Here is a 26850-nt window from a genome sequence, read left to right as displayed (position 1 = left end):
ACAGTCCCCAACAGAATGGGACAGCAGAGAGGATGAATAGAACACTGTTAGATAAGGTGCGAACGAAATTTGCAGAGACAAATCTTCCACGTGAACTTTGGGGTGAAGCTATATTGTGTTCAGCATATGAACTCAATAGATCACCAACGAAATCTAACAATGGTAAATCACCATCAGAGTTATTTTATGGAAAGAATGATATATCAAAATTGAGAGTATTTGGATGTCGAGCATGGTCAGTAGAACTTCCAAGGTCAGATAAATTGACAAAACGAGCAGAATTACAAATTATGGTAGAGTATAATACTAATGGGTATAGATTATGGAATTTTGAGAAAAATGAAATCAATTGTTCACGAGATGTAACATTTGATGAAGAACAAACAGACTACAATGTAATTGTTAAGAATAAAGATAGTAGTAAAACTGAATGTAAAATTCAAACAGAGGAAAATAAAGGTACAGAAACTTTTAATGATATTAGAGAAGATAATTTAAATACTTTACAATCTGAAGCTGATGATAGCTCAGAAGATGAAGATGAAGATATTGAAGCAGAAAGAACAAGGACAGGTAGAATAGTAAAACAACCAAAGTATTTGACAGAGTAGGAAGTATATACAGCGTATTGTTTAATAGCAAATGAAAATGACCCTCATAATTTTAAAGAGGCAATAAAGGAAGAGCAATGGAGCAATGCTATTCAGAAAGAAATAGAATCTCACAAGAAATTACAAACATGGACAGAAACAGTGTTACCACAAGGCAAAAAAGCTATTGAAACAAAATGGGTATTTCGCACTAAAGAAGATGGCACAAAGAAAGCAAGAATTGTTGCAAAAGGGTTTCAAATTAAGGAGGAGAACTTTAGTCAAGCAATGTATGCTCCAGTAGCAAGAATTTCGACAATCAGAGTAATGTTATCAGTTTCATTGCAAAAGAATTATGAAATACGGCAACTAGATATACCCACTGCATTTCTAAATGGAGAACTGAACAGTGAAGTATACATAAAACCACCAGAAGGATTGAAAACAAAATCACAAGTACTAAAGCTAAACAGAGCTTTGTATGGATTGAAAGAGTCTCCAAGAGTGTGGAATGATACATTTAGTAATTTTGCAATAAAAAATAAATTAAAAAGATCAAGATTTGATTGCTGTCTATATTATAATAAAGACATTTGGCTATTGTTGTATGTAGATGACATACTAATAACAGGAGAAAAAGATAAAATACGAAACATATCTTTGTTACTGCAAGAATACTTTAAGGCAAAAAATTTAGGTGAAATAAAAGAATTTCTGGGAATGTCAATAGTAAGAGAGGAACAGACCTTATATATAAATCAAACAAAATTTATAGAGAAGTTATTAAAATATTACAATATGCAAGACTGCAAAGGAAAAAGTACACCAATGGAAAAGGGATTTCAATTTAACAAAGATAATGAAATAATTGATGTACCATATAGACAATTAATCGGAAGTCTAATGTATTGTTATGATTTTTATGAGTACCTTGTTTATATAGTGTATTGTTATGATTAACAAATTATGGTTTATGTATTATGTCAGATTGTATTATTCATAATGCATGGTTTTTATGACAGGCGATAGAATGTTACGGGAGATAAGATTGTGAGTGAGGCGCCCGCCGCAGTCAGTCGGTACCGTGCGCTCGCACGATACACATGTTTGTGTCGTAATCCTAAGTACTAAAATGTAATAAAGAAGTTATGAGGGAAATCCAGTGTTTTATTTGGAAATACAAGATCTACTGTTACATATCAGAAGTTGGATAGAACTACTAGAAGTACCACAAGAGTTTAAAAAGTGCCAATATGCCATGTTGGGTGTGAATCCATAAGTTAAGTTGCTGGAAAAGGACATAAAGCCATATAGCAACAAGTCCAGCAGTGTTAGTGAATAAAAGGATAATAGTACATACAGGAATATTTGGAAATTGGCTTATCCACTCCTACTTCAAAAATGGGAAAAGACAAAGCTGTTACGATGTGCAAGGTGCAAACTGCAAGTCATGTTTGCTAAAATAAGTCCCTTTGATTGACCATGTTGACATAAACACTAAAGCAGTGAGAAAATATAGCTTCAGAGGATACATTCGAATAAGATAAGTACCTACACAGATTCATAGTTACGAATATAAAATTTTTAGTTGCTTGTTTATGATTTTAAAGACGTTATTGAAATTAATATTCCAATAAATTGAATTTGTAAAAGAATCAAATAAAATAAAAGGTTCAGATCAATTAATGATAGTGATATCAATATAGGACAGCCTGTATAACAAAAAAAATGTTTTCACTAAAATTAAAACCAAGCATCTTTTGCATAATCTCTTTGCAAATTTGATACAAGCAAAATCAAATTTTTAATGTCTAAATTATTTAAATTGATTTTGTAAAGGCTATTCATTTCTAGTGAATAAAATTAAACAATATGAAGGTTTAAAATATCACCAAGGTTTAAATTTACACTGTGAACAAATAATCGCAAAAATAAGTCTCTACAAACATTATAGACCGGTATAGTCTAAAAATAATTATTGTTTTAATAAAGTTTATGATTCAAAAATTATTTCTGTTTCTTATAAAGATATAACGTTCTTTTTAAAATAATTAAGGACTAATTATTATTTTCAGGACGGTCTTGGAAAATAGTCTGTTAATAAAGGAGTTACACAATATGTTTCAAAAAAAAAATATGGTGATAATTGATAACAGAAAATGTTCGTATACAGGTCGATAAACACACAGAGTTTTTTACATAACACAATAATATTTGTTTGGATTTGTAAAAAGAAATTAGTATGCACAAAAAAATTGTTTTGTATGTTTAACAATTTATAGAATGGACAATAAACAACAATAGAAACAATTTAATTAATTTCGTGTTGTGTTGATTATATTTTATATTATGGTTTTAGTAAAGCCTTCAGGATTTTACCAGAAGATAGAGTGTCGGAGGAATAAAAAGTTTAAATAATTACTTTTGTTCGGCCTCAAAAAAAATAAATAAAAAAGAAATAGGAAGTTTGAAATACCAAAAGCTGTAACTTCAGACAATAGCAAGCAAAAAAAAATAAAGTTTATCAATATAAGAAATCAGACTGTTTTGCAACAAAAATAAAATAAATTAGCATTGAATACAATGTCCTCACAACATTCTACTTCCTAAAAAAATGTTTATTCTGAATGTTCTCTTTGGAAACAGTATATGATTTCACTTTTTGAATGATTATTATTTTGTTCCATGATTTATTCGCTAATCTCTTTTATTGAAATCTGTTTTAGTGACATGGAAGACATATTTAAAGTGCTTCATGAATTATAAAATTATAAATGAATTGGGAGATATTATCAAGATTCTAGAACCCTAGAGAGAGCAAGGTGTCTCTTTTGGTAGCACAGCCGAATAGAGTAATTTACAGATGATAAGTTTGCTGAGCGATTTGGAATATGAAGTTTAGAAGAATGTGAAGTATCTGTTTCTTTTATATAGAAACAAATTGAGCAACTACCTACTACTTATATAGTTGGAACTTGATTTCAACCATCACATGTATCCTTTCAAGTCATCACACCATTATTCACTCTGTACTATTTATTTAACAAAATTCTTAATGCATTTAAAAAAAATCGAATTTAATTAAATTACAACAATTGAGTAAATATCATTTGCTATTTAACCACAACAGAGTTCAAGCAAAAACATTCAAATTGCACCCTGTATGTTTACAGGATAAAATTTTCTTTTTAATTAAAAATACCAAGAATTAAATATGACTAAGTACTTGCTAAACAAAGAGGATCAGAATATCATCAATATTTCTAATATTTCTATATTTTGTTTTAAAGACAACTGCGATAGTTTAATAAAATGTTCGAAGCATATTGATAAAAACTAAAGTTCTTTGGTAAAAAAAATAACTTTGGTAAAAAAAACCTGTTACAAACAAATTACTGCATACAACTAACACTATATTTCGTACAAGGAATTATGAAAAACCATACCAGTCTTTCATGAAGTTGGCTATTATTAGTAAATTGATATTTAATATTTAAGACTATAAAAAAAACATCTCCAGTTTTAACAAAAGTTTCAGTTTTAATTAATTTTAAATTTTACAGGAAGGTATAAAAAATTAGAACTAAATGTTCTTATACTTTTAGTAACACGTATCTGTAAAAGCACAGGGTTACAATGCTGCAACCCATATTAATTAATTAATGTTTGGCTTCGATAATGATCATTGAGGATCGTTGGTTGCAGGGGATTATGGGCCCGATCCTCTTCAACTGGGTTCTGATTGGTGGTCTAATTGAATCTAACTTTTCAGTAAAAATAAAAAAAAATAATAATTAAAAATAAAACGAAATATCTTTAGTATTAAAAATAATTGAATATTATTCATTAATATTTATTCTTATTAAAATAGGGTCAAAATATGAATCGATTGAAAATATACTTGGTTGGTTACTGTATGAAAAGCAAGGTGAATTTAATTCTCATATTTGGAGAAGTGTGATTTAAAACTGCAAATAGAAGTAAAAGAAAAATAAATCAGTTTATGAAAGCTTTTGGCAGATAAATATTTCTAAATATAAAAAAAAATTACAGTTCTATAGTAAATAAAATTTTCAGTCAAAAACTAAATGAAATCTATGCAATAATCAAAGATCAAATGAGTTTGTAATAAAAATAATTAATTCTGACAATTGGGGTACTACAAAATACAGTATCTGCCATAATGTGACGTCTAATATTTAAAAAAGAAGAAATCTAACGTTTAATATAAAATACTCTTCGACTTTATGGGTTTACTTAAGGCGAACAATTAGTAAGTAGATATAAAGTTTTGTATGTTTCAACATTCAACTCTTTAGAACTATAAGAAGGGACATCGATTTGCAGTGATGCGAGTAAGGTCAGGAAGCACGAACGTTCTTTTAAAGTTACAATTTACTCTTAATACAACAATTTAAAAGTGGATTAGGTTTTCCCCACTTTATTTATTTTCATTATTACATTAAAACTAAAACAAAATCAAAATTTGAGTAGATCAGAATTAAATAGTTAGATGGTGTTAACATAAGTAAACACTTTAGCAGCCAGTATAAGGCATGTATTGTCAGTTGCTATATTTTGAAATTTGGTTATTAATTATTTTATTAAGGATTAGATTCTGGTCTTTGTTAAGATGACCTTATGAGATTTATTTTTGAATATAAAACACAACGAAGGTGTTACTGATTTAAACCTAAAACCTAAAAGTATGTAGAGCTCTAATGCGAGCATAAAACCTAAAAATAAGTAGAGCTCTAATGCGAGCATAAAACCTAAAAGTAAGTAGAGCTCTAATGCGAGCATAAAACCTAAAAATAAGTAGAGCTCTAATGCGAGCATAAAACCTAAAAATAAGTAGAGCTCTAATGCGAGCATAATACCTAAAAATAAGTAGAGCTCTAATGCGAGCATAAAACCTAAAAATAAGTAGAGCTCTAATGCGAGCATAAAACCTAAAAGTAAGTAGAGCTCTAATGCGAGCATAAACCCTAAAATAAGTAGAGCTCTAATGCGAGAGCATAAAACCCTAAAAATAAGTAGAGCTCTAATGCGAGCATAAAACTTTAAAAATAAGTAGAGCTCTAATGCGAGCATAAAAATTTAAAAAATAAGTAGAGCTCTAATGCGAGCATAAAAACTTAAAAATAAGTAGAGCTCTAATGCGAGCATAAAAATTTAAAAATAAGTAGAGCTCTAATGCGAGCATAAAAACTTAAAAATAAATAAAGCTCTAAAGCGAGCATAAAAACTTAAAAATAAGTAAAGCTCTAATGTGAGCATATAAACTTAAAAATAAATAAAGCTCTAATGCGAGCATAAAAACTTAAAAACAAATAAAGCTCTAATGCGAGCATAAAAACTTAAAAATAAGTAGAGCTCTAATGCGAGCATAAAAACTTAAAAATAAGTAGAGCTCTAATGCGAGCATAAAAATTTAAAAATAAGTAGAGCTCTAATGCGAGCATAAAAACTTAAAAATAAATAAAGCTCTAAAGCGAGCATAAAAACTTAAAAATAAGTAAAGCTCTAATGTGAGCATATAAACTTAAAAATAAATAAAGCTCTAATGCGAGCATAAAAACTTAAAAACAAATAAAGCTCTAATGCGAGCATAAAAAACTTAAAATAAGTAAAGCTCTAATGCGAGCATAAAAACTTAAAAATAAATAAAGCTCTAATGCGAGCATAAAACTTAAAATAAGTAAAGCTCTAATGCGAGCATAAAACTTAAAATAAGTAAAGCTCTAATGCGAGCATGAAAACTTAAAAACAAATAAAGCTCTAATGCGAGCATAAAAACTTAAAAATAAGTAAAGCTATAATGCGAGTATAAAAACTTAAAAATAAGTAAAGCTCTAATGCGACAATAAAAAAACTTAAAAATAAGTAAATCTCTAATGTGAGCATAAAAACTTAAATATAAATAAAGCTCTAATGCGAGCATAAAAACTTAAAAACAAATAAAGATCTAATGAGAGCATAAAAACTTAAAATTAAGTAAAGCTCTAATGCGAGCATAAAAACTTAAAAACAAATAAAGCTCTAATGCGAGCATAAAAACTTAAAAATAAGTAAAGCTCTAATGCGAGCATAAAAACTTAAAATAAGTAAAGCTCTAATGCGAGCATAAAACTTAAAAATAAGTAATGCTCTAATGCGAGCATAGAAACTTATAAATAAATATTTTTTTTTTCTTTTTTTTTATTTTTTTTTTATTTATCTTTTCAGAAGCAATAAAGGAGGGAAGTCGAGGACGACCGGAAAGTAGGATGGCCGAGTGTTATGATTTTTATGAGTACCTTGTTTATATAGTGTATTGTTATGATTAACAAATTATGGTTTATGTATTATGTCAGATTGTATTATTCATAATGCATGGTTTTTATGACAGGCGATAGAATGTTACGGGAGATAAGATTGTGAGTGAGGCGCCCGCCGCAGTCAGTCGGTACCGTGCGCTCGCACGATACACATGTTTGTGTCGTAATCCTAAGTACTAAAATGTAATAAAGAAGTTATGAGGGAAATCCAGTGTTTTATTTGGAAATACAAGATCTACTGTTACAGTATGTATCAACCATTAGTCGTCCTGACATCACTTACGCAGTTTCATATTTAAGTAGATTTTTAGATACTCCAACACAAGAGACATGGAATGCATCAAAAAGAATATTAAGGTATTTAAAAGAGACAAAAGAAAAAAGATTGGTTTTCAAGAAAAATGATATTCAAGATAGAACAATAAATGCATTTTCAGATTCAGACTGGGGATCGGACAAAACTGACAGGAAAAGTGTAAGTGGAAGTATAATTATGTATGGACAAAACGTAATATCATGGTTTTCGAAAAAACAAAACTGTGTCGCATTATCTACCGCAGAGGCAGAGTTCATAGCAGCTGCAACTACTTCTCAAGATTTAGTGAACATAAAAGGTGTATTAAGTGACTTTAATATTACAGCTAGAGCAATACTTTATTGTGATAATATGAGTGCTATTCAAATATCTCGTAATAATGAAAATCCAAAACGAACCAAACACATCGACATTAAAGTTCATTATCTTAAAGATCTAGTATTAAAAAAGGTAATGGATGTTGAATATGTTCCAACACATAAAAATATAGCAGACATGTTAACTAAGCCATTATGTAAAGACAATTTTGTTAAATTAAGAGTTAAAGCTCAAATTTTATAGTAAAGAATAGCGATAATAAAAATTTAGAATTGTTGTTATCGAGGAGGAGTGTTAAGTGTAGTCTGTGGTTATAAGAAAAATGAAAAGAAGACTTGACAGTTCTTAGACAGTTAAGATAGACAGTTAGTAGAGACGCTTCGAGAATATGGCGCGAATGAAAAGTACCAAATTATTTTGTTTAAAGTATTTGTAATATATTAAGTTCAGTATTAGTAGATACACTTTTGATTACTAAACACGACCCAAATCCAATATACTGCACCCGTGTTTACTGCCTACCTATGTTTGTGTTGTTTATGTCCTTTTTGATTTAGATTTTTCTAAAGACGATGAAACTACAGATGCCCGGCGCACTGTTGCCGGGCCCGTAGGAAAAACTTTGAACTGTCGCAACCCCTATTTGCGGAAACTTTTTGATAGGCACCCTTATAACATCATGCACAAAATAAAAATAGCTTTAATTTGACACATAAATGGTCAAACAATTTTAATAGCGGAATGTCGTCTCCAAAATCAGTTACTATTATTATTAATTAAACCTAGTTGCGGGAACTTTTTGATAGGCACCCTGTTAAAAGTGTATTCTCCTATTCATAAATATTCGTAAAAATTAGGTTTTGATTAAAAACACGATGAGCGTAATAATAATCCTGCAGCCGGATCTTAAACTATTGTTAAGGTCAAGGTGTATTACTGGTTGCATAACTGCATTACTGCTACATAATCGCAACGTGCATTGAGGAACCTGGCGAATTTGCCAGAAAGTAAAAGAAAATTACAGAATTCTTTAGAAAATTCCAGAAACCATCGCCAGGGGGTGTATAAGGCCCGCGCTTTGACAGTTGGACCAATCTGAAGATATGGTGGGTTCATACAGCCAAATAAAATAAAATAAGAATAAAATAAGAAAGTTGGTTATATGGGATACCGTACATGCGTTCATACAGCCAAATAAAATAACAAATAAAATAAGAAGTCTTTATCTTTTAACTTCTTGTTTTATTTTATGTGAAAACGGCTTTGCGCACGCTTAATTCTAACCTACAAATATTTTCAGTTTGGATTTAATTTATTTTATAATTTCACATAAGTAAAATGTATAATATAGTAGGCAACGAATAAATAAATATACTATAAATAGTAAAATTACTATAAACAATCGTAAAAGTTAACTTTTATCCAGCCTCATCGTACTGCGCATGAGCAAATATATATTTCTTATTTTATTTTATTTGACTGTATGAACGCACACAAATAAGAATTCCTTATTTCTTATTTTATTTTATTCTTATTTTATTTTATTTGGCTGTATGAACCCACCAATAGTCTGAAGTCTGAAGTTTGATAATACCGCGAAATACCGTTAGAGTAACAGTAGTTGCATAAATTGTGTTGTAAATAGTAAAAGTTGTGTGTACAGAGTGAGACAAATAAATTCGTTAAGTATTTTATCGTGAGTTTAAATAGTGGACCCACGGAATCCGTAACACTATTATCATATCACAGTACATATTTTTTCACACACTAATACATTTTTACAATTATTTTTCACTAAACTGAACAAATAAATTTTAATAATTATTGCAGATTCTTATTGCAATATAAATAATTTTCATTTAATTTAAATGCTATGCTTAAATGTATATTTTCTTGCCCGTGTGGCAACACAGTGCGTGGAATAAGCTGAGAGGCTGATTGCCGGTTCAGTTCTTAAAATGTCAGCATTATTTTTTTTATCAAGATCTACCGATGCCTTAAAATACTTACACTTATTTAAGAGACACCCTATATAAAAAATATATTTTTTGTGTAAGAAAAAAGCAATAAACCGCAGTGGGATAAAATGAGGGCCAAAAGTAAAGCCTAATTTCCAGCAGGAGTCCCAGCTAATATCCCAATTTTCTTCTAGAAGAATTCAATTAAATTAACGAGTTTTGGTCCTAAGAAAAACGAAAACCCGGAATTGATGTAGGGTTAAATAGGGATGGTTATAAATATCGTTTTTTAGCATAGATTTTTTTATAAAAGATTTTCCTAATAGCTCGACAGTATGTCCCCGGATTGTCTTTACAAGAGGAAAAACTTTTTTATTATTGACATTTCGACAAAAATGCATTCTTCATAAAAAAAAATTCTTGTTCTAAAATGGTTAATAAATGGTTAATCTCGTTTACACTTTTCCAAATATCCATACCGTTTCAGAGAAAAATAAAAAAAACATGAAAATATATTTAATTTTTTTTATGTCCCAAAAACTAAAAGGCGTTTTTATGGTAATACAATTTCGATTTCATTCTTTGATAGATCGTTATAATTAATTTTGATTAACGTCATATTTTTGATGTTGTTCCCAAAACATCCCCCTTTAGAACATTTTCTGTAATGGCAATGACTGAAAGTAAAAGCTATACTGTGCGAACAAACACTAGAGGCGCTGCTAGTCGTTAAAAAATTAGCAAATATTCATTTATTTTTTAAAAATGTCAATATTTTTATTTCGTTGTGTTTTGTGAATATTCGGTGTGTGATTTAAGCAATTTTCTCATTAATTACTAGTGTATTTGTACTGTATGATCGAGAAAAACGGCGTTGTCATTTTATATGTAAATTTATATGGGAAATGTCATCGATCGTCATTTCCCAGCCAACTGGACGCATTTTTTTTCGATCATTCGGTACTTATTTTACCCAGCATATTTTGTCTTAATTATTCATATTTAATAGCAATGGCTTTTTTCGACTGAGAACGCATACCAGCGAAGAAGAACTGCAGGGTTCCTAATTGCAACAAAAAATATTGCAGTTTTTTTCGTTTTCCAAATCCCCTAAAAAAATTGAATTGTTTTGTACGTTTTTTTTTTCAGTTTATAATGGTATACAATATATAAAGTATGTAAAATACATAATTTATAATAACATCAATAATTATTTTATTTTTATAAACGTTCGATCGGGTATTGATATAAACATTTTTTTATTGTGACAAAATAGGTATATTAAAATGAAATCATATGTTATTACTAAATTACAATTTTTTATTGTAATTTTTAATATATAATGTAATTTTAATATACCTATTTCGTTACAATTAAAAAAAAGGTTTCTGTAATATTAAAAAAATATAATTAAATATACAGGGTGTTTCAAAACAAATGCGAAAAACTTCAGGGGGTGATTCCTTGTTCAAAATAAAGGTTAGTTTGCTTCATAAACGTTGGGTCAAAAGTCAACCATTAGGGAGATATCGCGGTACGAAGATGGCGGAAAAATAATGTTCTTATTTTTTATCTTGAAAACGAAAAGAGATAGACTAATGAAATTTTACGGAAGCATTACTGTTATGAAAACACACTTTCTGGTAATTTTTTCACTTTTTTAAAATGGGTGGAAGGGGTTGAAATAAACTAACCCTATCATTCTTATTAACGAAATTTAAAGAAAAATCTTATCAAACATATGCAAAAAAAAATAATTTGGATAGTTTAGTTTGTTTAGAAACTTTTTTGTCTCTTGTATTTTTTTTATAAAACTCACCGATTTGAAATTAAAAAATAAAATGTAATGCATTACATGTCAGGACTAAAAATATTTTTAGATTAAGAATCTAGTGATAATAATGATAATAATAAATAATAATAATCTAGATTATAACGTATTGCAGTAGGGTAATGTCAAATAAAACAATCTTAGAAACATCCTAAAAAGTGACAGCGGCCGACTAGATTTTTTCCTAAAAAAATTACAGCTGCCCACTAGATTCTTTATCTAAAAATGTTTTTTGTCCTGACATGTAATGCTTTACATTTTATTTTTTAATTTCAAATCGGTGAGGTTTCAAACACAAGAGATAAAAGACTAAATAAGCAAACTTATCAAAAATCATTTTGCATGTGTTGATAAGACCCTCTTTAAATTCATTAACAAGAATGAGGGGTGTTATTCAACCCCTCCTCATTTAAAGTGAAAAAATTACCAGAAAAGTGGGCTTCATTAGTCTATCTCTTTTCGTTTTCAAGATAAAAAATAAAAACATTATTTTTCCGCCATCTTTGTACCGCGATATCTCCCTAATGGTTGACTTTTGACCCAACGTTTATAAAGCAAACTACCCTTTATTTTGAACAAGGAATCACCCCCTGAAGTTTTTCGCATTTGTTTTGAAACACCCTGTATGGGGAAATTAAAACAACTTTGGTTGTACGTCATTAATGACACAATGCGTCGTCTTATGAAGTTTGCTGGTGGTCGTATTATGATGTGCAACCAAAGTTGTTTTAATTTCCCTATAGGATCGATATTTCATGAATTTAGTGCTCGAACGAACTGAAGGAGGCGCTTCTTTTCCTTTCATTTTATGACATATAAGTCAATATTCAAGTCAAAAAAGGGGGATGTTTTGTGATGTTGTTTAAGTATCACATTTTCCGATAACTATTATCACCCTTTCCGTAGCATTAAACTAGGTAAATAAATTTTGTGCTTCTTTAACATTTTAAAACAAGAAAAAATATGACGTTCTGTGATTCTGTCAATAATAATATATCAAAGAATGAAAAAGAAATTATATTACCATAGAAACATATTTTGATTAGTAATTATTTAATAATAATAAAAAAGTTTTTCCTCGTGTAAAGACAATTCGGGGACATACTGTATAACCCTAATTGCAATTAAAACATAACATTAAAATGATATTTTTTTATTGGACACGCGTTGAATTGATTCCACATAAAATGTGTTACCATAACCCAAAATGAATGTAGCTAACACTATGGGTGTAATAGAATATTTTTTTCTTAAATTGCACATCTCTAAGGATGAAAGAGAGGGTGTCTGGCCAGGTTTTAACCAAGGGTTTTAGGTTTTAGTGACATAGGAATGGAAATAAAAAGGAATAGCGACATAATTTCTGTTTTTTCTCCCTTTTTCTTGTTGGATAAAAAAGATTGTCCACGTTACGCTGTAAAAGAAGGATATTCATAACAAAGATATTTTCTTTGTTACAGGTTTCTGTAAACGAATCTCTGTCGTATTAGACGTGAAAAAAGATGTACGTGACTGTTGTCACGGAATATACTCTCAAATATAATAATATTAATAGAAAAAAACTTTATTTCTGTCAAATAGAATAAAAAATAAAAAATTGTTATGATAAGAGAATATGAACTATGAGATATGTTAAAATAGATAATTAAAATAACAGAATAAAATGTACAAGGTGAAATATATTTAGATGTTTTATAAATTGCGCCCCTAAATTTAGGCTAAAAGATATAACTAAAATACCGTATGAACGAAAAAAAAAGGATCCAGTTAGCTGGGAAATGACGATCGATGACATTTCCCACATAAATTTACATATAAAATGACAGCGATCTTCGCCGTCGCTGACGCCGTTTTTTTTTTTCGATCATTCGGTACTATTCATTCATTTCTCTCAGAAAAGTTCTTGTGTTATCACTGTTTTTGTATCTACATATTTCAACTAAAACTCATTAATTTATTTTATTGATAACATATACAGGGTGTTTCAAAAAACATGTTCTATCTCTCGTGGGGAGATTCCCCACGTCAAAAAAAACAAGATCTATTTCTAACTTTTATATCAACATAGGTCCAATTCTGCATTCTTTCGTAGTTGCAAAGGGTTAAAGTCTCAATTTTTTTATATTTTTGATATAATTTACTTCCAAATTATTTTAGCGATTCTAATGAAATTTCCAGGGGCAAAAGTTACTATAAATGCAACATATTTTAATGCTGAAAAAATGTCGACATATCTACCAGGGACGTATGTAAGGGTTATCGCTGGAATATATTTCTAAAAAAAATCATATGCGCCACTGATTTGTTTTCTCTTGTTAGCAAGATTTACCGTTTACTGCCAATTAAAAGTTGTATCTTGATATTTTATTGATTTCGATCTCCTTGATGAAATAAACGCAATTTTATTATCACAATTAATTAAATTAAAATAAAAGTAAAATTAATAAATTATTTAGTATTATTAAATTTTATTAAAATTTGGCACACTGATCGTTTAGTGCTACCTATATCAAATTTCAATAAAAAATAATGGTATTTAAGAAAATTACAAAAGAACTATTTTTAAAAAGTTTTATCATCCTCTAACTTTAAAACTAAGCATTTCCCCACCCATGTTTATAGGAACTTTTTCTCATATTTTTTGATGAGGAATCAATTAGTACTTATTTAACACTTTGGCCTGTTAATGATATTAAAAAATGTTAAAGGTGGCTATTAAACTTGGATTAAGTATAATTCTTAAAATTGCGTTTATCTCATCAAGGAGATCAAAATCGATGAAATATCAAGATACAACTTTTAATCGGCATTAAACAGTCTATGCAATTTTGCTAACAAAAAAAAACAGTGGCACGCATGTTTTTTTTAGAAAAATAATCCAAGAATTAGCCAGGATGCACGTCCCTGGTGAAAATGTCGACACTTGTTTGACATTAAAATATGTCACACTTATAGCAATTTTTACCCCAGAATTTCATTCGAATCGCTAAAACCACTTGGAAGGAAATTATAATAAATCGAAAAAAAAATTGGTTTTAATCCCCTCTAACTACAAAACAAAGCAGAATAGGACCTATGTTGATATAAACAATAATAGAAGATAAAATATAATTTGCATATTAATGGTATACTTTTTTTAATCAACTAGTAACTTTAAAAAATTTCATTATTGTCGAAATAGCCCAAATTATAACTCCACTAGCAAAACCGGTGCGTAAAACCTATACGTAAAACTATGCTCGCTACCGTAGTTGAACTCATCTAAAAAGGTTTACACCAAGCCTACAGAATCTATTGAATTCAAAAAAAAAAGAACTAAAATACTACTCAACTATTTAAGGCGACTTTATATGCATCCGTCATGCGTCGTACGTCTATCCGTCCCTTCAATATTAATGTATTCAATAATTCTATGTATGAGCTGTAATTTTTTAAATAAACCAATAAAATTTCCTCAAATTAACAACGGACTACGGATTATCATTACGGATGCATGTAAACTCACCTTTATTTAACCCTGGATTAAATGCTATGTTTAGAAATCTTTAATCAATAGTTCCGCTGTTTCCTTATCTACGTATTTCAACCAAGGTTCATTAATTTACTTGATGTTGATTGATATCCTATAATATATATGCTTTCCTATGCCATCATTTCTTGAAACATTACTTAATGTCACCTTAGAGATGTGCGGTATGTCACACGATGTGGAGACAAAATGTCCTCTAAATTTACGACTTAACGTGTGGTCCAAACAGCACAACATAAGGTGGTGATTTTTAAATGGCACCCTCGGAATATTTCAACTTTATTCAATACAAAATGACACTCTGAATAGAATGACATATCATATGTCAGCTTTTGACATTTTCCTTTTAAAAAAATCGTATAATGAATTTCTATCTAGAGTGCCAAGACTGTATTAAAACACTAATTTTTAATCAAGGAGCCTTGGAAAAACAGTTGTCTTGACCGGTTAAAAGATGCCCAAATCATATTTTTAATCATATATCATTTTTTTAAATGGAACAAGGGTCATTAGCATATTTGGAAAAAGTATTTTTTTACAAATAATTTGGTACCACACACTTGGTATTTCGAGTCAAATGGTCGTTATGAACCGCATGTTACAATTTCAAATAAACCATATCCAAAAATTTCAAAAGTTGACGTATGATCTGTCATTCTATTCAGAGTGTCAGTTTCTATCGAATGAAGTAGAAATATACCGAGGGCTATTTAAAAATCTAAAGTTGTAGTAATTTCCGGTGAAACAGGAAGTGACCAAAAACAATTGAATACGTCAATCAATCCAAATTTATGTCATATATTAACATTCCAAATATCGTTTTTTATCCGATAAAATAAAAAAGTTATAGGGGTAAGCCAATTTTGAGACGCACCCAGTATATTGTATTCTTGTTTATCCACACTTTATCCACAAATGAATTTAATTTAATTTAAAGTTTATTTTCTTCTTTTATGGCATTTAAATAAAAGCTTATTGTTTTTTAAAAAAATTAATAATTCATAGTTTTATTTTTACTTTTTTTAGTTTTCTCTTAATCGGTCTATATTAATGCATCAGTTTTGCACAGCACAATATACTTAATCGAAAAATATGGCGTCAGCGATGGCTCTGAAATGAAAATCATGTGTCATTTTATATAGAAAATTAGATAGGGAACGTCATCGATGTTCATTTCCAAGCCAATGGACGCCGTTTTTTTTCAATCATACGGTATTTTCCTGTTAATTTAGAGCTAAAAAATCCTTGGATAAAGACGATTTTATTGGACTACGGACAGCATGAGCTTGCCCATCATAAGCATAACCTTGACTAATCAAATGCGTCCAAACACAGTGGGTTTATCTCATTTAGGAGTTCCTATTATATTATAATAACCTTCGGGCTCCATCTTCAAAGCAGCTACTATAATATTGCATTATCACCTAATATCCGCAAATTTAAGCCCAATCGAACGTCAGGAAATGATACTAATTCAAAAAGCTCGCAAAATTTGACACACACTAGCATACTAACACGACACATGTTAATACCTAAAAGTTTGTAAAAAGACAGTCTCACAACGTCTAAGCATAAAATTTTCAACATAAAATATAAAATAAAAGAACATGTAAAATGATTTTTCAACACTGAGTTACGTTATTATGAATTATTAATGATAAGCGAGGCTGGTCTTGGTGTTGATCTTGTATTTTGTGCAATACCAAGACCGATAAGTGCAAGGCTTTCTCAAGACCAAGACCGAGACCAAACATGCAAGACTTTTCAACTTTATATGATATAAGAAATTACTTATTTTTTCAAAATGATTGTGTTACTTTAATACAAGTAGTGTTTTCCCAACTAATGTATAAAATTTTAAAGAAATAAATGCTGATCCAATATAATATAGGAAACTTGCCGGCACAAAATTCCGCCACCTGAAAAACTTGACTAAGTTTGATGTTTCATAACTTTGTATTTAGTAATCCGATTTTTGTGATTATGATATCAGTGTGAAGATAAATTTATTGGCATTATTTTTTATTATTTTAATGGCTTATATTCTTCGGTTAGGTGGGTTTATACCGGGGTAAATCAAAACGTTGTATTTTGCAATAAATTCAAATCACCCTGTGGAAAAAATTAGACGGGCATTTTGGATAAAAAATATTTTCCTGTAATCTTAGATGTATTCCTAACAATTCATTCTTTGAATTGTCCCATTATCTCTATTCTTTTATGAGCTACCCATTTTTAAAAAAGTATTGATTTCGGAGATTCTTTTATTGACAAAAACAATAATTTTATAATAATTTTAATAGTGTGTATTGTTTGTATTGTTTAATTTTATAATAATTTTAATAGTGTGTATTGCCTCTCGCAGCAATAACAGCTCGAGGTCTTCGTCGTATCGAATGAATAAGAGCAGTTATTCTTTCTTGATCTATAGCTTGATGAATATCAAGCTATAGATCATGAAAACTCTTTACAAGAGCTAAGGCTAGCATTACTGGAGGAATCTTCGTTAATACTAACAATAACTCTTGTAAAGTTTGTGGTGCAATAGGACGTCGACGAACAGCTCTTTTAAGTTCATCGCAAAATGAATCAATTCCAATCTTCATACTCCAATTCACACAATTCCAATCTTCGTAGTCCAACCTCATCCAGGTACTCTTTAACTACGTGAGGCCTGGCATCATACCTCAGCATAAACTGATTTTCAATGAAAAGAGCAAACGGAACGACAACTTCTTGGAGGATATCCTCAATATAACGGAGGACATTGAGAGCTCCATTTTCAACAAATTCAAGATTGTAAAAATATCAGTATTATTTAAAAATGTATAGCTCAGAGAGATAATAGGATAATTCAAAAAATGAAATGTTAGCAATATATCTAAGCTTACAGAAAAATGTTTTTTATCGAAAATGTCTTTCCCTTTTTCTCCACAGGGTGTTTTGAATTTATTACAAAAAACAAAGTTTTGATTCAACCTGGTATAAACCCACCTAACCGAAATATATAAGTCATTAACATATGCAAAACCATATTATTTAACGTCTCTAAAAACATTTGATTTAACGTATATAAAAAAAATTGGCGCCCATACTCGATATTTTTTTTATCTCAAAAACTGCGACTTTGACTGATTTTGATGTTATTACAAATTTTGTTGCAAATATTATTCCTAATTTTAAATTGAAAACCGCGTTTCTAGCTACTGTAATTTTGGAGTTTTAAAAATTTTTAACCCCCTCCCATGAGAGATTGAGACTTGTTTAATTAATTTTAAATTATTAAGATCTATACAATGTTCATTATCAACAATATGTTCGGCAACATCTGCTGATGATGCTAAAATGGTTAGCGAAACGCGCGTCCAGTGTAAAATAAAAGTGTTTTGGTGTATTGTGGTGATTTAGTGTTTTTATTTTGCTACATTAAATTACCATTAAAAGACCATTTACTAAAAAAACCTATTAGTGACCCTCACTGTACATGCTCAAGCATTTCAATGTCCTTGGCATAATATAATAGGGGTTCCATATATTCATTGTGCATATTCAATCTTTGGTCTAATAGCAACAGCTCTTATACAGCTCTTATACAACTTGAGTACCATCTCGCCTGATTTGTTTGCAAATGCTGCTTTTATTAGGTAAATCATTGTGTTAGCTTGTTTAACTATGCGATTTATATGGCACTCCCACTTCAGATTTTCCGCAATTTCAATGCCTAAGTCTTTTTGATGTTGCACACTTCAGACTTCTGTCTGCTCCAGATAGTATCGTTGATGTGGGTTATTAGGACCAATGTGGAGAATGGTGCATTTTGAGTTGTTCAGTGGCATTTTCCAGATATTCTTCCATGATTCGCTTACACCGCATGACCCGATATTCTCTCTTTGATGTAAACACATACACCCCCTCCATTACCTTGTCGATCTTTTCTTAACAACACATATCCCGGAATGTCAACCAGGCCATTTGGAACCATATCACTGAGCCATGTTTCTGTAATCAAAATGATGTCATTATTGTTGTTTGGAGCGTTTATTTTGTCGTCGTGACAATGTCGTCGTGTTTTGAGTTCGTCCACTTTATTGAGCATTGAATTTAAGTTGCTATACCAGAAAGAGACCTCAACTACGCCTGGTTTCGTTAGTTTTTTGATATGATGTTGCCATGTAATGTATGTATTATCTTAGGTATATTATTAATGTATTTGATTCTAATATTATCTTCACCTTTGCTCTTGCGATCTTCAAGTTCTCTTACAACAGTCTTAAGGTAGGCTCTTTGCATTGGCGTTTGATCTGATTTAACATAGACACCATCTTCCTTTAATTTATTTTTGACTTGTAGTATATATATGGCTTCAGTGGAGGATTTCAGTATTACCACAGATAACGTGGTATTACACGAATGGGTCTGACTTTGTTTGCAGATATTTTTCCAATACGATGGACATTGGTTTTTTTTTATTTATTTATTTATTTATTTATTTTTTGACAATAAAGGCATTTATTTAAGTTGTGCAGTATATTTATAGCTTTTTTATCATTGTAGTCAGCATCATAATCTGCATGCTCTTTGACTCCAAATATTAACACATTGGAGGATGGAAGATCTTCTTTCCCTTTCGCTCATTTCAAGTAGTGTTGCCTCTATGTGATCTTCTCCATCCCTTGTAGGGAGTGATGTTTTCTGTTGAACAGTTTCTGTTAACTGCTCCATTTGTTCCTTAAGGTTCTTAATGTCTGCAGCTACATGTGCGTACATTGGCACGTCTTTAACTATTTGGTTTCTAATTTGCTGGGTTATTTCTTGAAGTTCATTTATTTGTTTCTTGAATGTAGGAATCTCACTTACATACGAATAACATCGATGCAAGTAGGACAGTAGTATGTAACTACCCTGGATTGAGCTGTCAATACCCTTATTTCGCTGGAGGAAACTCCGGAACAGTTTCTACGCAACATCTGTCTGCACATATCGCATTTACCACCAAAAAGATCTTTTATATCTTTACTTTTAGTAACGTCTTTGAAGACGCACTCTGCACTGCACTTAAAACACGCGGACGTGTCGTATAGAATTACACCTTACTAAACAACGTTACAACGTACAAACTTACTAAACTAAAAATACCATTTATTTACTGATTGTCTATGTAAAATTTGCTTCTAGTAAAAACCTATTAAAAATGCAAGACTTGGCAGGAGCAAAACCAAGACCTGCAAGTCTTGCCCTTGCATTTGCTCATCAGTATGAATTATTAATACAGAAATAAACATGTATTATATTATCAATAGACAAATATCTATACCTCTTTTAAAACTAAATTGCCTTCGTTTATTGAGGTAGGTTTATTTATATTACCTTGTGTGAGAATGTAACACATACAGAATGTATAACCAGGAAATACTTTGACCGTTTTAGCAAATAGTAAATTTAGGAAAGGCTGAATATTTGTTCAAATCAACTAAATAAGTATAATAGAACGTTTCAGTAAAACAATACCGGGTGCGTCTCAAAAGTGGCTCACCCCTATAACTTCTTTATTTTGTCAGTTAAAAAAACGAGATTTGGTATGTTAGTATACGACCATATATACGATATAAATTATGATTGATTGACGTATTCAATTGTTTTCGGTCACTTCCTGTTTCACCGGAAATGACTGAAACTTTTGATTTTTAAATGACATCCTTGGATTTTTTTTCTTTATTCGATAGAAAATGACATTCTGAATAGAATGACATATCATATGTCAACTTTTGACATTTTCGCATATGGTAAATTTTAAATTATAACTTGCGGTTCGTAACGAAAATTAGACTTAAAATACCAAGTGTGTGGTATAAAATTATTCGTAAAAAAATGCTTTCTCTAAATATGCTAATGAGCCACCCTCGTTCTTTGAGATAAAAAAAAATTGAGATATGATTAAAAATACGATTAGAGCATTTTCTAACTGGCCAGGACAAGACACTAAAAGCATTAGACGATCAAATCTATTTTTCCAAGGCTCCTTGATTAAGAATTAGTGTTTTTAATCTAGCCATAAGACTCTAGATTGAATTTTAAAATACGATTTTTTATTAAGCGAGAATGTCAAAAGTTGACATATGATAAATGTCATTCTATTCAGAATCTCATTTTCTACCGAATAAGGTAAACAAAATACCGAGGGTGCTATTTAAAAATCAAAAGTTGTAGTCAGAAACAGGAAGTGACCAAAAACAATTGAATAATAATTTATGTCATATACTAACATACCAATTCTCGTTTTTTATCTGAAAAAATAAAGAAGTTATAATAGGGGTGGGTCACTTTTGAGACGCACCCGTATAGATATTTAAAATTTGCTATCTCACAATTTTTCCTAAACGTAATTTTCGCTTCACCCTGTAGAGTTTGACTGGAGTTTCCCTACTTTACTTCCTGTTACCCTTACCAAGCTATATCTACCCCTATCCATATGCATAACGACGTTAAACCGTCTGTGACAGTATCGTCAGGAACACATGATCCGTCCCAGTCGTGCAACTGGATGATTTGGTAATTTGCTTGATCCAGCGATGAATATGGATAATACCTCTAATATTACCACTAATGAATTTTAATTCCTATTTGAATATATTATACCTGTGTAACTATTATTGTCTTTAAAACATTATTGCCTTTTCTGGAAAAAACTGTATATAATGCCGAGTGCGTGTCAAAAGTGGATTACCCTTATAACTTTTTTATGTTTTCAGATAACAAAACGATTGCTATGATTTGAAAAAATTTGGTATGTTAGTAAATGACACAAATTAGGATTGACCGACGTATTCAATTATTTTTGGTCATTTCCTGTTTCACCAGAAATGACTACAACTTTTGATTTTTAAATGACACCCTCGGTATATTTTTACTTTATTCGATAGAAAATGATACTCTGAATATAGATATCATATGTCATCTTTTGACATTTTCGCTTTAAAAAAAATCGTATTTTAAATTTCAACGTAGAGTGCCACGGCTGCGCTAAATACACAAATTTTTAATCAAGGAGCCTTGGAAAATAGATTTAATCGTCTAAAATTTTTCGTGTCTTGTCCTGGCCGGTTGAAACATGCCCAAGTCGTATTTTTAATCATATCTCAATTTTTTAAAATGGAACAAGAGTGGCTCATGGAACTATGTGGAAAAAGCATTTTTTACGAGTAATTCGGTACCACACACTGGGTATTTCGAGTCAAATTGTCGTTATGAACCGAATGTTAACAATATCAGATAAACCATAAGTAGGCATGGCGGCACTTGCGACAGACAGCCACTTCCGGTCCAGACACCGAATTCCAGGAACCCAATCAGATAGGAACATGTAAAATGCGTTAATAAATAAGAATAAACAGGTTTGAACCGTGGTGAACCGTTTTTGAACTGCTTTGAACAGCTTTTAGTTTAAAACAACAGACCTGTTCATTTTTTGTTCAAACCTGTTTATTTCTGTTTTAAAGCGGTTCACCACGGTTCAAACCTGTTTATCCTTATTTATTGACGTATTTTACATATTTGTATCTGATTGGGTTCCTGGAATTCGGTGTCTGGACCGGAAGTCTGTCGCAAGTGCCGCCATGCCTACTACCATATGCGAAAATGTCAAAAGGTTACATAATATGATATGCCGTTCTATTCAGAGTGTTATTTTCTATCGAATGAAGTGAAAATATACCGAGCGTAAAAACCAAAACTCGTAGTCTTGTAACCAAAATTAGTGAGCTGCAAGCTCACAGAAAACTTAAGTATTTTTTTGATTTAAGTCATTTTTGTCATTTTTATGAATTAAGTCATTTGATTTTAAGTCGTTTTGCGAAAGCTGACTTAAGACTTAAAATGTAAGTCTTTTGCAGAATGACTTGTGATGTAAATATTTATTCCGAAATAGAAAAAGATTTTAAGTCTTTAGAAAAGACTTAAGTCGTTAAAAAATTTAAGTCTTTTTATAAAAGACTTAAGTCATTAAAAATATTTAAGTCTTTTTATAAAAGGCTGAAATTAATAATGATACTTAGTAAAAATCGCTAATTGGTAATAGAAGAAAATTAATACTAACATCATAAAAACGACTTAAACAACTTTATATTGATTTAAGTCTTTACAAAACTGACTTGAAATAAAATGATTTAAGTCAAAGACTTAAGACTTAAATCATTTGAACTTTATGTTGAATTTGAATTAAGACTTAAATCATTTTGATTTTAAAAATGACTTAAGACTTAAGACTTAAGTCTGTTTAAAATTGACTTGTTGCAGCTCTGCAAACGCGCCCAGTATATTGTGTAAAATTAATAAGTGTAACAAAATTATGAATTGAATGAAATTATTAATTTTTTTTTTATTTAGCGTTCCTTTACAAAGTTATTTGGTTTTACAGAATACATCACAATAACAATATTGTCGACATTTTCAAAAATGGTGCTTAATAAAATGTTAAAATGTTGTGTGAATTTACAGTGAATAATGAAACATGTAGACTAACCTGTAGAAGCCAGCATAGACAAAATAGTTATTTTCATCAAAAACAAATCAGAACCAATCATTTTCATCGAAAATAACCTGTCCTCCCACACTATGTTTTTGTTAAAACATAAAATGAATCACTAACAATCAATCACTTCACTAAATTTTCCTGTCTCATCTCCCACCATGGTCATAGATAACTATACCGAACCTCGCAAAAACCTTCTGGTTCCATTAACACAAATAAAAGTCCAAGAAAATAAAAACAAATTCAAGGAGGATTTCTTAAGCCTTTATCGTCCAACAAAAGAATCACGACGACTTCGTCGTTCTTTTGTCCGGCAAACAAAAGAATTATTAAGCCGAAGCCGGAGCGCGGCTGTTTCGCGGAAGCTGCGAAAAAAAGACGATCTGGAGGGCCTTAATTCGATCGAGGGTGGCGTGGGGATGCGTTAGGCGGGCGTCGCGACGACAGACTGCACGATATGGACGTCGCGATGCTTCTGTAGCATTGAGCGTGCGCCTGGAAAGATATACTAGGTGGACAAAAATTAATAGTATAGAATTTGAATAATTTTCATCGTTTTTCGATGTCAAGATTTGGTTTGCTGATTTGTTTTTTATTTGTAAACATACTAGAAAGCATATAAAGACATTCACGTTATTGATTATTACAGAGGTCTCTTAGATAACTGCAAGTATTTTAAGGGGTGATAGACCTGGACTAAAGAACATTTTTAATTTTTAAAATAAATTGTAAACAGCCGAGATATTTAAATTTAATATATTAAAAGACTAATGCTTACATTTTTGGAAAACGGTTGTTACCCCCCCCCCCCCTAGTAGAGCACAAATAGAACCTAGTACGCCTAATTGTAGGTGTCATCACTGGAAACTGCCCCACGGGGATAAATCTTGTGATATGGAAGATTATCAACGACGACTACTGCAGAGAATGCGAAGAGGAAGAAGAAACCATAGAGCACCTGCTGTCCACTGTCCGGCACTGGAATACCGACGCTTTAAAACTTTAGGGCAAGGTTTTTTGGAGGGACTAAACTGTATTCAAATTCAAAATGCACCAGTATAAACAAATGCACAGTGCGTGATCAGCACGTGTCAGGCGAGAGCCAGCGACGAAATCTACTCTGATTGGCCGGCCAGCCATAGAGCCGCTGAGGTAGGCGGTTGAGATTTTTTACAGGGTCGGCTTGCCTAGCGCGTTAAGGAATACTGTTTGATAAAATAAAAATTCTTTTTAAATGTATTCCCAACCAAGCGAGTAAAATCAGAACGGTCAACTATTTCAATAATAATTGTTGATCACTTCGTACAAGTTACAAGTTACAAATAGAGAAAATAGTATTTATGTTTGCATAAAATATTTTTACAATTAGTACACACGTACCTACTACAAAAAGTCAAAAGTTATATATTTTATATAAAATTATTATTTTGTAAATGTTAATAAAATTATAAATTTTGTAAATCTAATGTTAATAAATGTTATGTTTAAAAATAGAAGTTTTTATTTGACTAGTTTTTCAAAAAAAAATGTCGTTATACTTTAAAACGGATAATACAGCAGGCTACGAAAGCAAGTTAAAACTAAGTGCTTTTTTTGTCAACTAAAATGTATTAAATTATGTTCTAATGCAATTGGTCTTTTAAATGATGTAAAAACGTTTACATCATTGCATTTTTTGCAAATAGTATTATAGAAACAGATACCTATTTATACCGATATTCAGATATTGCTGTCAATAATGGAAATAAAAAAAATCAGTAGTACCAAATAAAAAGATAATTATTTTAAAGGACAAATTAAGCCCTTTTAAAAAACACCAAATTTGTTAAAATCGGTCGTGCCAAAGAGTAATGTAATATTTTAATATTCCCGCCCCCTTCCCATCACTTTATTTCTCTAATTATATGTAGTTTGATAATAATTAAAGGTAGGTAATTATTGAGAAAACTGGAAATCGTCCGATTTTCACCAAAATTGGTATACACCCTATTTTGAGGTCGTAGATTACGAATCTGAACATTTTTCCTGGCGGTCTCTTACCGTTTTTTAGAAAAACGGAAAATAGTTTCAACATAGAATTTTACTTAATTTCTCATATTTTTAAGGTTTTCTAGCACATATTTTGTTAGGTATTCAATAAACAATGAGGCTTTTGCTATGTTCTGTTACTTTTTTAACCAATTCTATGCATAATAGAGGAAAATTTGCAAAATAAATTTGTAAACAATCTGAAAATGTTGGGTTATGTGTTTCTGGCATTTAAAGCAACGTTGCCAATGCTGAACGTAAATTTAGCGTGTTTTTTTCGCTCATTCTGGGATTACGAAAGGCGGTTGCCTGAGGAACGGCTCCTTCCCATAACTGCTTTTTTACCAACGAGATCTGACTATTTATAACCACGAAGTGGCACGAAAGAGTTTTGTTGCATTGGTTACAACTTCTATGCGGAGGGTGTTAATATGTTTTTGTTATATTATATAAAAAAAGATTAACCCCCTCCGCAAAGACGTTGAAATCACTGCAATGAAAACTCTTTCATGCAACTTCGTGCTTATAAATAGTATTTATATAACTTCTCTTTGCGAAGGAGTTTAATCTTTTTTTAATATAATATAACATAAAAATATCAACCCCCTAAGCATAGAAGTTGAAAGCAATGTAATTAAAACTCTTCCGCGTAACTTCGTGTATATAGGTATATTTAACTATTGTCAAATCTCATAATAGGTAATTTATTTAAAATCCCTAATCACCCGAAAAAAATCAAATATTTGTCTCTCTCTTACATAGGGAGAGAAAGAAGAATATATGAAATGTCAAACTTCCATCTGGTCTCAATTTTCTTTGTTATTTTGTTAAGAAAAGTGTTTTTCAGTAAAATTTTGGACATTTTTCAATCCTCAATCAAGTGTGGCTTTTAGATAAACTATGATATAATAAAAATATAGTGAAATTATTACTTTATAGGGCTGAAATAAAGAAAAATTCAATGTTGAAATTATTTTCTGTTTTTCTGAAAAACGGTAAGAGACCGCTGGTTGGTTAGGTTTGGTCAGATTCGTAATCTACGACCTCAAAATAGGGTGTATACCAATTTTGGTGAAAATAGGACGATTTCCAGTTTTCCCAATAATTACCCATTTATATAATATAAATTTCCACCATAAAATATAAACAATAGTAAAAAAAATCATAAAAATATACATAATAATTTTATGATTTGGAATATCCGACCTTAGTGCGGTCCTGGTTATATTACTACAGCGTTCCTGTTCACGTGCTTGCCTCATGTCTCTGTTTACGTTTGGTGCATCTTGGGGTTGAATTTACTATAGAGGAAGAAGCACAAGCCAATATCAGCGATATCGGGAACTTCACAAAGAGCTGGAAGTGCTTTAACGCAAAGAAAGAATGAGGAGAAGGTTTGGTACAACAATACAGGAGTATCGCAATGAGCCGAA

General features: G+C 30.7%; 1 protein-coding gene across 1 annotated transcript in view; it reads right to left on the bottom strand.

The window, feature by feature from the left end:
• The window catches only part of LOC115875801 (Down syndrome cell adhesion molecule-like protein 1 homolog), a 266822-nt gene extending 242999 nt beyond the window's left edge, over nucleotides 1-23823 (bottom strand). Inside the window, exon 1 of the mRNA XM_030891311.1 lies at nucleotides 23381-23823. Within this exon, the coding sequence (XP_030747171.1) occupies nucleotides 23381-23447 (67 nt within the window). The 5' untranslated portion in view covers nucleotides 23448-23823. The remainder of the gene's footprint in view (nucleotides 1-23380) is intronic.
• Between the last annotated feature and the right edge of the window lie 3027 nt (nucleotides 23824-26850).

The sequence above is a fragment of the Sitophilus oryzae genome, unplaced genomic scaffold (assembly GCF_002938485.1).
Source record: "Sitophilus oryzae breed Bouriz unplaced genomic scaffold, Soryzae_2.0 scaffold_1396_pilon_pilon, whole genome shotgun sequence".
NCBI lineage: Eukaryota > Metazoa > Arthropoda > Insecta > Coleoptera > Curculionidae > Sitophilus > Sitophilus oryzae.
Note: the sequence above shows the minus strand (reverse complement) of the source record. Positions and strands in the feature narration are given on the sequence as shown.